The sequence below is a fragment of the Sinocyclocheilus rhinocerous genome, unplaced genomic scaffold, assembly GCF_001515625.1.
Source record: "Sinocyclocheilus rhinocerous isolate Xijiao unplaced genomic scaffold, SAMN03320098_v1.1 scaffold1938, whole genome shotgun sequence".
In the NCBI taxonomy this organism is placed as follows: domain Eukaryota; kingdom Metazoa; phylum Chordata; class Actinopteri; order Cypriniformes; family Cyprinidae; genus Sinocyclocheilus; species Sinocyclocheilus rhinocerous.
Genome location: NW_015629065.1, coordinates 1,370,795 through 1,383,540, shown reverse-complemented (window position 1 = coordinate 1,383,540; position 12,746 = coordinate 1,370,795). Strand labels below are relative to the sequence as shown.

Here is a 12,746-nt window from a genome sequence, read left to right as displayed (position 1 = left end):
AAATGTGAGTTTACAGGTATGATTTAAACACCATAAATTACACAAAATATTCATTATTCATCATCAGTAGATCAAAACAACACTTGGCAAGTTGGCATAAATGTGAGCTATTTGGTGATTGCCAACTGCGTTTTTATTTTGAAACGTGCCGTGCTTGCGCTTAATTAATTCAATCATAGCCGTTCAAAGTTTAATGATCTCATTTAAACAATAGGATGATTCCTATTCTTCCATCCCCAGATTTGAGATTGAGACTCTGAAGCAGCATGTTGGAACACAGTGACTGAATCTAAAACCTTCAGCTGACACACAGATTTCATTCACGCAAGTCTGAACTCGCACTGTATGACATTACAGAAAGTTGTCCGGTCCAGCTCCTTTCACACAGCAGTGTTGTGTTTCTTGTTGATCTGCACGTTAACATAAAGACACTCTCGTGCTGGGCTTTACTAGCGCATGCATTGTGTATTCCGCTAGTATATCGGTGGAATACATGGAACATACCAACTATACAAACTGCGTGAGGGAAACTTAAACTGAACCATTCACTATAAACTACAAACAGGGCATCGCTGAAAATAAGTGTGTGAGTTTGTTTACAAAACGCTGTTGTCACTGCTGCAAATTCCCATATATTCAAATAATTATTCGAAAAAATATAATTTCCTTGCAGCCAGTGGGCCCCCTTCCCAGTGTATCCCCCTGGGCTTCAGCCCGTTAAAGCCGGTGCATTAATGCGCCCCTGAGTGTACTGTATTTGCATGCTTCACAATATTGCATTTTCCATAATATATTGTATTTTCAATGTTTTGTTTTTTTTACCTGGCATGGGCAAGAGGTTCCCCATTCCTGCTGTACTATATTACTAACACCTTGCAATGCAGCCTCTAGGCAGGTTTTATCATAGTCTTCAAGGTTATTCAAGGCTTCCTGCAAAACATTGGATGAGAGATAACAATAAGAGACCAGACAACTTATATTTTATGTAGACAGCATGACAACTGGTCTGTTTTTACCTGCAGAGTATTGTAGTCTCTGGTAAAGGGCACCATAAGCTCCCAGAGGGAGGAGAAGGTGACAAGTGAAGTGAACTCCAGTCTGTAGTTCGTGGCCATGTGTTCAAACAGCATGGTCAGTCCATGAACTGCCAGGTTCTTTCTCTGAAACTCTTCACTGCCTTCCACTGACACGGGTCGTGTCATGGACAGCGACGAGTCCATAAGAACCACAGTGGGCATGGTAGCAAGCTCTTCTCTTTACACTTTGAAGAACAGTTATGAATGAAAGCTTGAGATATCTGTGTAAAACAGGAGCATATGACGGTGTGAGCAAAGAGGCTTCTGCAGTGGACATCACAAGCACGTTTGGTTAATTGAAAACGCACATATACAATATTTTCCCTGGTTTTGTTATTATTGCACTCTGCTGAAGAAAAAATAAATAAAGTAAACCAGCCTAAGATTGTTTGCTCGTCTTTGCTGGTTTAAACTTGCCTAACTATTCCTGGCCAGCTGGTCTCCCATTCTGACCAGTTTACAGAATCCAAAACCCCTCTAAAACCAGAGCTGCTTGACCAGGCTGGGAGACCATCAAATCTTAGGCTGTTTAAAACTGGAGTTTCTTAGACGTACGTTCACAGTTTTTTCATTTATTTTTCATGTTACAGAACAACCAAAGTAAATATGAATGTTGCTATGTCAGTGTCCTGCCAAACGTTCGCACTGTAAATTTGACTCAGAATGATTATAAACGTTTTAAATTCAGTAGATATTTTCGAATACAACTCGTAAGTTAGATATGCAAACCAACTTTTGAATATTTCAACAAAATGTAACAATTTTACCCATCGCTGAAATCCCTTCTTCTTAACCAAGTGTGCACCGTGATAACCGGACCGTTTGGAAACAAAAGGAACCTGCTAACTAGTTCCTAGTCGAGAACGAGCTAGAGAAAATTATATTTTAAAAGTTGTATCTTAATATAAATTATCTAATAAAATAAACGGGAAAAAATACAAGAGATAGCCAATACACAAACGTACATATCTAGGATAATGCTGTGGACAAAACCTGTTAGAATCAGTTAAAAATCTCATTGTGGACCAATTTAATATTAATCTGTAATCCATAATACATAACCATAATTATGTAATAATAATAAACTATTATCCAAAAGTTGATTTAAGATTTCAGATTATATTTTTAATTAGCAAGTTTACGCGTGTATTCACTTTCTATAATTCTTTATGAAACGTATAAGAGTAAAATAATTGGGATAAATGGTTCAAGACGTAATGAGAGTGTGAGGAGAAAGTACATCTAATCCTCTTAAAAGACTTCAGGCATTAGGTATTGTGCTGATCCACGCTGAAGAGCTGTCCTGCGGTGCGTCCTGCTTGACCTAAGCAGCGCTCCCAGCATCCGTGCCTTTCCCTGCAGCCCAGCTGTGAGACAGCAGCGCTCCACGCACCGCCGCGAGCGTCGTCTTTCAACCGGTAGGTTTTATTTGGCGTGTTGTGAATTATTTCTTGCATGAGAGCAAAGCAAGTTTTAATATACATTTCTTTGTTAATATGGTTTATTTATGGCCGATATAGAAATACCTGCCGCCACCAAACAGTTGGTCACACTTTACATTTTATTGGTTATGCCACTGTGTTACAAAATACGTAATTTTCATTGTTTTTGTGGAGCTTCTTATAATGACACAATGTTATTAGTAATATATGTATAGGCTTGACAAAAAACTTTAATAGAAATGAGACGGATATTTTCCATGCTATTTTCGTATAGACTTAAATGATAGAAATGCTTCAAGAAATGCTTTTCTTAATCATTTATTCATTCAGAAGCAGTGTCAAAAGTTTTTATTTTTATTAAGGGACAATATCTCTTGAAACAGGGGCACCTTTATTTTTTATTATGGCGTTTTTCCTAGGCTATATAACACATGGTGTGCTATTAATTTATGTGAATTAGAGATAGATAGATAGATAGATAGATAGACAGACATATAGACAGATGGATAGATAGATGTGAATGAAATGTATAAAAAGTTGAATAACTGATGATTAGGCGCATTTCATTACTTTAAGTGGCATTTTGCCCCAAGCTCAGGTTTTTCTTTATTTCTGACCATCGTAATAAGTTGGATCCACATTTTAATCAGTTCACATGCTTCTAACAATGCAATTAATCTTAAGCTAGAGTTGTTTAAATATTATTTCATTTTTGTTTTAATTTAATCCAATGCAGTGTGTTGGTTAGATGAACAATTTTAGGAGTGTAATGGCCACTGTAATCTGCTGATCCTGCATTCAGTGTTTCCTATACAACTGTTGCACTCAGTATTCCTCCTTTTATCCACTGTAAGGTCTGTGAGAGGAAACCCGTACCACAGAGAAAATGAGATGAAACAGTCTGAAAGTGAGTGCTGCATACCCCTGCATTTTTTGGGGGGAAAGTTCGGGATGTTCTGGGTGTCATTGGCCTAAAAAAACAACTTGGTGCCCTTTAGGAAGCATACTAGAAAATGTTCCTTCCTCGAAGAAAGAGACTTCACCTTAGCCGGATTATATTTCTTCTGTCTGGGGTTTTCCTTTGCTCTTTATATCAACTCACTATCAGAGCCAGACTACCAGAACCCTGGTCTGAGCCCCAGACAGCAGGAGAACCTGAGGATGGCTCTGAACTTGGCTCTGGAGGGTCAGAGATAACAGTGCTTTTGACTAATTTGACCACTGCTGAGCCAAAGAGCTCCAACCACACAGGTGGGGTCCAGTCGTCAGAACCAGCTACAGATGTACCCATCCCAACAATATCTAGAACAGAGACACCTACAACAACCACAAACAGGACAATCATCCATTGCATCTATGTGGATCCAGACCTTCCAAAACCCACCCCAGTTCCTACACCAGCAACCGATACAACCATTGTAGTGCCCAACACTACAGCGTCCAGACCTGGAGGGGCACCACACATGAAGGGCGAGTACCCGGAGGACATCTTCTCCATTGAGGATCGACGCAATGGCTGGGTCGTTCTTCACATCTTTGGAATGGTATACATGTTTGCTTCTTTGGCCATCGTCTGCGATGAGTTTTTCGTTCCTACGTTGGGGGTTATAACAGACAAACTGGAGATCTCAGATGATGTGGCCGGGGCGACGTTCATGGCCGCTGGAGGGTCTGCTCCCGAACTCTTCACTTCCTTGATTGGAGTCTTCATTTCTCATAGCAATGTGGGCATTGGAACCATCGTTGGCTCGGCTGTCTTCAACATCCTATTTGTGATTGGAATGTGTGCGCTGTTTTCCCGGGAGATGCTTCACCTCACCTGGTGGCCTCTTTTTCGGGATGTGTCGTTCTATATCATCGATCTCATCATGCTCATCATCTTCTTCTTGGACAATACCATTATGTGGTGGGAGAGTATGATGCTGGTGTGCGGTTATGCTACCTATGTTGTCTTCATGAAGTACAATGTTCAGATAGAGCAAGCCTTTAAGTCTCAACTCAGGAAACACAAGAACATAGTCAAAGTTATCGAGGTCGAAGAGCCTGAGAAGGTACGCCTCATTATTTTTGCCTTTAATATTCACATAGGAGTTTTTTGGTGAATCACATCGCATTTCATGACCTAAACTAAACTTGTTATAAAAGGGCCAAATTATCTGATTTTTTAAATGAATAAATAATAAAAGTTTATGCCGTTATACAGTTGTATTAGACTGAAATTGACTCAAAATTATTCTTAATACACAAATTAAAAATATATTCATCATAGAAGAGGTGTATTCAAGTGTATTTATAAATAGGTGTATTAATTGTATTAATAAATTGTACAAAAAATAGCATCATATTATTTACATTTATTCACTAAACATATACTTTTATTCAAAGTGACCAATTGTGTATTTAATAAATACATTTGATTAGTACAGGGATTCGAACCCACAACCTTGTGCATTATTAGTGCTATGATGCACAATTTCAAGAACATGGATTGCATGATAGCAATTAGCAATTTGTTGGTTTTGGATAGTGTTGACAGTTTCTGCAGTGGTAAGCCTTCTAGCGATGAGGAACATTTATTCTGCTATAATATCTGCTCAGATCTGTGATAGCAGAGCTATAATAGCATCCCACTCAGGTGAATGTGAATGTGAGTCACTTATGTTTATTCATTGAGCAGATACGCATGGGTTGCGTTTTCCTTTGATAAACAGAAATGAAAAGGATCTCTTGTGTCTGCTGGGGCCAGACATTGTTAATTAGTTGTCTTGTAGCAAGCGAGGTATTTGGAGCAGGTGCATTTGGCTCACTGTGACAGCCCCATCTGTATTAGTGACACTATCCCGTCACATAATAAAACTGTGTGGTCATTTTCACAAGTTCCTTTCTTCATCCTGAACATCCCTCAGCTTAGACGCTGTGGTGAGAGAGGGGTTTAGAGAGATCAACACTTGATAATCTGTCATAACATCTCTGTGTTCACACTCTACCTGAGAGGGAGACTTTAAACTGCAGTGACAGTCTATTGATTATAGTAAATATGTCTCATACTGGAAAAAGGTCTGTTAATAAATGGACAGCATATTATTAATCATCTATATGATCAAAATTATAATAATTTAATCTAATATCTGGCAGAGACCCTCTGGACTGGTAAAACAATGACACTCTGATCTAAAGACGTTCACTTAATCCTTTGAGGGTCTGCTGTGATTTACAAACTGTGTAGCATATAGAGTGTTTAAATCTGCTAAGTGTGATTGAAGCTTATATAGTGTAAGAAGGTTTACTAGACCCAGAGGACCTAGATCTCTGTCAAACTAAACCCACTGGATTGAACTGATCACAGATAACAAATACAACAGTAACAATAAAATACAGAATTGTATATATTTGGGTGCTTATGTATGTTACAGTGTTGTAAATGTTAACTAAAACTAAAGCTATAAAAATAATTTCCGTTAATTGAAATAAAGCAGAAACAAAATAAAACGTAAATATTAGATGGAAAACTTAAACTTAAAAAACATAAAGAGAAATGAGAAATGTTGCCTTGGCAAGTAATTGAAATAAAATAAGTGTCGAAGTACTAAAATAACTAAAACTGAAACAATAATAAATTAAGGCTAATTAGAAATATTAAGAAAAGTGACAAAAGACATAACAAAATCACTAAAACCTAAAGTAAAATGAAAATGAGGACTGGAAATATAAAAAGTTAATTCAAAATATTAATAAATACTATAATAGTATATAAATAATGCTAAAATAATACTGGTATGTTTTGTTACATAATCTTATGTGACAGGTTTTCTTCCATTTAGAATAAAAAAAAAAAGATTGTAATTTCAAGTAAATACATACATTTTAAATACACTCCTTTCAGTCTATGAGGGTACGTGGATGAATCCTTTGTCAAGTTTGTAACAGTTGTCACCTTTATTCTCATTCAACAGTAGAATGAGAGGTGAAGGTCAAAGGTCAAATCAGTGCCTTGCATCCTCTGTAATGTTTCAAACTGTTATTGCACACAGGACAATGGGACCTCAGGTGAAGAGAACAGGCCGCCTGAACCAGAAGACAAGAATAGATTAAAGGTAATCAAAAATATGGAAATATATGAACAAATACTAATAATTCAAAATATGTGATCTCTGGTAACTCTTAAAGGAAAAGGGTGTAATCTATGCATTACTATAGTCACAAAACAATGACTGTTTCCAAAGAGATCACATAACTGGTTGAGCCAATGTTGATGTGTCGACTTGGACAGAGCAATGTTCAATTGAATATAGAATATTCCTGTCATATGAATATGGGATTATTAATTGAATTAACATATGAAATAAACAACATATATATGACATTTATTCTCCATAAAGTCCACATAATTTGCAGGTTCAGATATGAATTCTTTCGACATGATTATTTAGTGTGAGCATTTGTCAGAATATTTATCCTCTCTTGTGTAGTTGAAGCCCACACTGCAGCGCGGGGGCAGTTCTGCCTCTCTGCACAACAGCACTATGAGGAACACCATCTTTCAGCTGATGATTCACACACTGGATCCTCTTGGAGAGGGTAAGAGCCCTTCAGTGCCTGAACCCTCATAATGATAACTCATTAAGGAAACATTGCACGAAGCCGTTACAAATTTCAATTCTGGTGGTTTAAAGGGATAGTCCACCAAGAAATGACAATTCTGTCATCATTTACTCACCCTCATGTCGTTCCAAACCTGTATGACTTTCGTTCTTCTGTGGGACACAAAAGAAGATATTTTGAAGAACGTTGGGAACCAAACAACATGCATCCATTGTATGGCCATAAAAAAAGTATTTTATCTCCTATGTTCCAAAGAAGAAAGAAAGTCAGTTTTGGAATGAAAAGATGGCGAGATGATGTCAAAATTGACATTTTTGGGTGAATAATCACTTTCAGATATGTTTGTGAAAGCTGTATAACAAGGTTAATGAATTAGTTTATTAGTAAATCTTAATATTAAATAAGCATAAAAGGTATATGCTAAGTATGTAGTGCTTTTTTATTATTTGAAGACTCAAATTCTGCCATTTTATGATGTTTACTGACTTTTGTTTATACAAAGTGGCTGATTTAAACTACTGGTTTACTAGAGGTATAGGGTAGATGCAATTTTTGCTTTAGATGTTTTATGGTTACACCTTCTGAACTGTTTTTGTATATCAATATTGTATAAAGATCAAAATACCAATCATACAATAGGCCTGTATTCCCTCAGGCAAGCGCTGTAAGACGTTCAGAAGTGGAGAGCAGGAGAGTCTCTTTGTCCTTCTCCCAGTACAAATGGATTAGCAAAGCGTGTTCCATATGATGACAGCACTAAATCCAGATTGATACTAAGAAGATAAATAGCTCTTTCTTAGTCTATGGAGTGGAGAGTGATTCATAGTAGTGAGAGAAGGCCCACCGCAGTGGCTCTAAAGCGTGTTCCATATGATGACAGCACTAAGTCCAGATTGATACTAAGAAGATAAATAGCTCTTTCTCAGTCTATGGAGTGGAGAGTGATTCATAGTAGTGAGAGAAGGCCCACCACAGTGGCTCTATGACATTTTGTCAAGTCACATCCGTGTGTATGTCACCATTTAAACATACACTATATTATTACCTCATTGCACATGGGCTCTCAAACAAGATGGTATTATGTGCAGAAACACTGTTATTTTAGCATCACAAAAATGTCATCAGAAATGTCGGTTCCTATTATAAGCTACAGAAACATCATCATAAGCTTGAATCTAATTACATAAATACTATGTGCACTGAAGATATGATATCGTACGATTACCTTGCATGGCTCCTTGATGGCTGGCATGAATACGTGTAAAGCAGAAGCCCTGGTGCTCTGGAGGTCTGTGGTCAGTGGTTTGGGTTGGTCCCCTTGACCTTCAGCCTGTCCTCAGGAGGCTGTGCAGCACCTGCGCTCTCAGGGTCCTCACAAAAACCTCCCAGCACTGTGCTGCTCCATCATTAAGCTGCTTTTGATTGAGCTCATAAAGGCTGGATGAGAGCCAGGCTCCAGCAGCTCAATCCTGTTATGGTGATGGGGTCCCTTCTCATTTGCAAGCCTTAGTCAATGAGATAAATGTAAAGATTCATTTGAACATATCTACATTTTGGCTGATAAATCACTGACAAGCACTTAACAACTTTAGGACCTCAATTGTATTGCCTTAAAATGCTCTGTATACTCTGCTTATCAGTCTTTTGAATCTCTCAAAGAAATGTCTTAGTCATATTTCACCCCAAAATTAATAGAAAATATTTTTGAAAGAAATGAAGCCTATTGATTAGATCCATTAGATCCATTTTTGTTTTCATTATTTCCTTTACAATTAAAAACCCCACCTCCCAAATTGAATTACTTAATGCAAAATATAATATGATATAAAGCTAAAGTTTGAGTCAACTTTCAAAAGTTTGGAACAATTAGGATTTTTTAGGTTTTTGATAGAAAAGCTTTTTGAAATAATGTCATAATCTAAGAAATCAGGCTTGATACCCCAAGCATTTCTGCACATGAGATTCACCCTTATGCATTTATACCTTGACCTGTCCAAACATTTTTTTAAACAAATCAATTTTTTTTAACTCCAAGTCAGTGCAGTAATGAGTAGTTTAGAGGGCATTATGAGTTGTATTTGTGACACTCACCATGGTATTTGTTGTATATGAATCTATTTTACTCATTAGAGTCAGTGTTTAATGGAGATGCAAAGGCTAGAAGCTCTTTGGAATGTAAAGGTAAGGGGCTTAGTGTTTGTGATGTTATTCTTGTGATGTGACGCCGTCTTGTAGTAGCCTGTGAGATGTGAGGAAATTTTGTTTTACGTCTGTGAAATGAGGGCTTCTGTCATTTGTGGTACTGCCATTGTTGACCCTGACAGTGTCAGTCAAAGTCTACATTCAAGCTATATTCTTCCTTTCCTGGTTTGCAGTGAAATTTAAAGACAAGGCTCAGATTTTGAACGACATGGCCCGGGGGAAAGTAGAGAACAAAAAGAAGGAAAAATCTGGTGAAGGTGAGATTTTATAATCTTAGTCTGTTCTATTATGATTGCACAGAGCTTTGTAGACGGGTCGGTATATTGTCCTACCTCACAGATGAGCTCTGTTGCATATTCAAAATGGTTATTAATGTTGCATTTCCACAAGCAGTAACGCACCAGCTGTGTGCTGAATGAAAGGTACAAAGCGAGGGCAAGCTGCCAGGAGTTTTGCCCGTTTTGCCCTCTACACAGCATCCCGCATTCCGTATTTCCACCTTTTGTTTCTACTTGAGAGCTGCTTTACACATTACCTGACATAATGACCAAGCTCCATCTCATGAATTAAGCATGAGTGGCTTGGAATCAGTGCGGATTATCTTGTGCCGCAACTGCTGTGTTTGAAATTGTCGCCAAGCGACATAGCAACATTACTCACTCCTGCTGAAGAAATCTTCACTCCACATCTGAGAGGATCTTGTAGTATTGCAACATTTAGGAAGTAATTGCAAGCTTGACTGATATTTTATTATTGTGGTTTAAATAAGGTGACGATCAGACGGAACAGTCCAAGGATTCTAAAGACGCAGCTCCAGGAGCCAAGGAAGAAGACGCTAGTCAAAAGCCTGAGGCACAAAAGGTGGGCCTATTGCATCTCGAAAAAAGTTGGGAAGAAGAAGGAGGAGGAGATCTGAGACACTTGTGTGCTTTTAATGAGCTCATCAATTCTTTACCTTGTTGCAAAGCTGACAGAGATGAGCTATCAAACATAGTATGTGATTCATATTTAAGAAATAATACACCCAGGAATGAAAAGTCATTTAATCACCCTCACGTCATGACATCCTTTCTTTTATGGAACTCAAAGCAAATGTTTGAAGAACGTTCATAACAGTAAAGGAAAGCTGGAGGTTTCAAGCTTAAAAAAAGGACAGACAAGCACCATAAATTTAAGGTGTTATTTTTCATGATGCATTAACTATGTCTGTTTCATGACCTAATGGATTTGAGACTTTAGTCTTTACAACTTTACAGATCTTCTTTATGCACCAAGAGCTTGTAACACTCCAAAGAGAAAGGAAAAAATGAAATCGCATCATATGACCCCTTTAAGTCAGATCTTTCAAATCAACTAGTTCATTCAGGTTACAAAACTGGTTTGAATGATTAATTCACAGTTCGGACTGATCAACTTCTTAAGTTCAGATCACTGCCTCAATCATAGCAGTTTTCAGGTTAACATCTCGGTGGAGACAAAGATTATCTGTGAATGAATTCAGTGATGCTACAGCTGCTTTTATTATACTTTTATTGTGCTTTTGCATACTTTTTGAAGCCCTCTCTATTTATTATTATAACTGCATGGAAAACGAGCAAGCCGTCTGTGTTCCAAAGAATAAAGAAATTCATATTGGTTTGGGACAAACTGAATGTGAGTAAATGATGATAAAACTTTCACTTTTGGGTGAACTGTTGCTTTAAGTTAGTTCTCCTAATTGTTTTTTTTTTTCTGTGTGGGTATTATGTTTTCACCAGTCTCTTTCTTACTTTGTCTTAAGGAAGGAGACACTGCAGCAGGAGGAGGTTCAGAGAAGCCAGGAGGTTCAGATGATTCAGGGGATGATGAAGATGACAGTGATGAAGACAGCGATGAAGACAGTGATGATGATGATGAAAATGAGGATGAGGCTGGGGAGGAAGGAGAAAATGATGAACCTCTGTCCTTAGAGTGGCCAGACACCAGACGTAAACAGGCCACATATTTGTTTCTGTTGCCCATTGTCTTTCCACTTTGGCTGACAGTTCCAGACGTCAGAAACCCTGTGAGAAACAAAACAAAACATCACATTAGCATTGTTTTATATATATGTATTTCACTTCTACACAATTTGATAGAACTGACATGTACATTACTGTATATTGTGCTTACAGGCATCCAAGAAGTTCTTTGTCATCACTTTCCTTGGCTCAATAGTATGGATTGCTATATTTTCCTATCTTATGGTGTGGTGGGCACATCAGGTCAGTGTAGAAACCAATATTTGTGGCACTTAAGCCACACTTAAATGTCATTGCATTAGAAAATAAAATATCAAAACAAGCAACCATTCATCAAGATTTTCTCTCCTAGGTGGGTGAGACCATTGGCATCTCTGAGGAAATCATGGGTCTTACCATTCTGGCTGCAGGAACATCCATTCCTGATCTCATCACCAGCGTGATTGTGGCTCGAAAAGGCTTGGGAGACATGGCTGTCTCGAGCTCTGTAGGCAGCAACATATTTGACATCACCATGGGGTAAGACAATGGAAACTTTATATATTCTATAAATCAGGTGCTTGATAGCTGGAAATGATAGGCACAGTTTTTGTCAAATGTGATTGGCTGAACACTGGCTCTTTGTGTTCACACCACAGGTTTGCGTTTGATGTTTTAGATGGAATTTCAGTTTGTGTAGTGGTAGGGATTTTTCACCATTTTTCTGCAGATTACATAGTTTCACCAGTAGGTGGCGACAAGAGTCTCAGTCCGTGTACGTTTTGATAGTTTGTTTTTAAATTTGAAATGAAATAAGCAGAAACAAGAAAACTGTAGTTTTTTCGTTTTTTTCATTTGCTCAAAAAAATGAAAAAACAAGATTTTGGCTCGGTTTTGGTTTTTTGGTTCACGGGTAGAAAACGGATAAACGACTTCAAAATTTGTTTTTCCCTTGTGGGTGGTCATGACTTGCCCCTTTCTGACGATTAGTCTAAATCTGAGCCCGTGACATCATCCTCAGTATGTTCAACAAAACAATAGTCCTCTGCTGCTGTACTGGGTGGGTCCTAGATCGGGTTTTCTTCTGTGCAACCTAACGCGTTTCGCAAAAATATTTATTTCAGAAATTTTAATCAGCACCCAGCCTGTTTTATTTAGCTGTGCACGTAATTAAATCTGTATGGTGAAGCTGCACTACCCATAGACAGTGCAGAATGTATGAGAAGCACAGATTTTAAAAAAATAGACGTAGGGGGGTCCCCCAGTTATTTTTTGGTAAAAAATAATGATGACAAGTTTGATTAAGCTCATGCAGTTAGGATACAGTACATTTTGTTAATTAATTGTTTACAGTCATTGTGACTAAAGTCTGTGTTTAGGCTGTCAAAATTAAAATGCCTCTATCAGTCAGCACCAGGGCGCACAAAGTGAGGGGGGGGGGGCTT

The 12,746-nt window shown here is 37.9% G+C and overlaps 2 protein-coding genes across 3 annotated transcripts in view; one reads left to right on the top strand and one right to left on the bottom strand.

The window, feature by feature from the left end:
* LOC107738762 (von Willebrand factor A domain-containing protein 9-like) overlaps nt 1-1,918 on the bottom strand; it is a 12,421-nt gene extending 10,503 nt beyond the window's left edge. The window contains exons 1-3 of the mRNA XM_016550607.1: nt 1,844-1,918; nt 1,017-1,297; nt 823-930 (exon numbers count right to left, since the gene is read on the bottom strand). Of these exons, the coding sequence (XP_016406093.1) occupies nt 823-930; nt 1,017-1,238 (330 nt within the window). The 5' untranslated portion in view covers nt 1,239-1,297; nt 1,844-1,918. The remainder of the gene's footprint in view (nt 1-822; nt 931-1,016; nt 1,298-1,843) is intronic.
* Nucleotides 1,919-2,346: 428 nt separating this feature from the next.
* LOC107738725 (sodium/potassium/calcium exchanger 1-like) overlaps nt 2,347-12,746 on the top strand; it is a 13,432-nt gene continuing 3,032 nt past the window's right edge. Inside the window, exons 1-9 of one of the 2 annotated variants that reach the window (XM_016550549.1) lie at nt 2,347-2,494; nt 3,373-4,569; nt 6,550-6,612; nt 6,988-7,096; nt 9,496-9,579; nt 10,092-10,183; nt 11,103-11,366; nt 11,476-11,565; nt 11,675-11,841. In XM_016550549.1, the coding sequence (XP_016406035.1) occupies nt 3,532-4,569; nt 6,550-6,612; nt 6,988-7,096; nt 9,496-9,579; nt 10,092-10,183; nt 11,103-11,366; nt 11,476-11,565; nt 11,675-11,841 (1,907 nt within the window). In that variant the 5' untranslated portion in view covers nt 2,347-2,494; nt 3,373-3,531. The remainder of the gene's footprint in view (nt 2,495-3,372; nt 4,570-6,549; nt 6,613-6,987; nt 7,097-9,495; nt 9,580-10,091; nt 10,184-11,102; nt 11,367-11,475; nt 11,566-11,674; nt 11,842-12,746) is intronic. The other variant, XM_016550550.1, reaches the window with a different exon arrangement.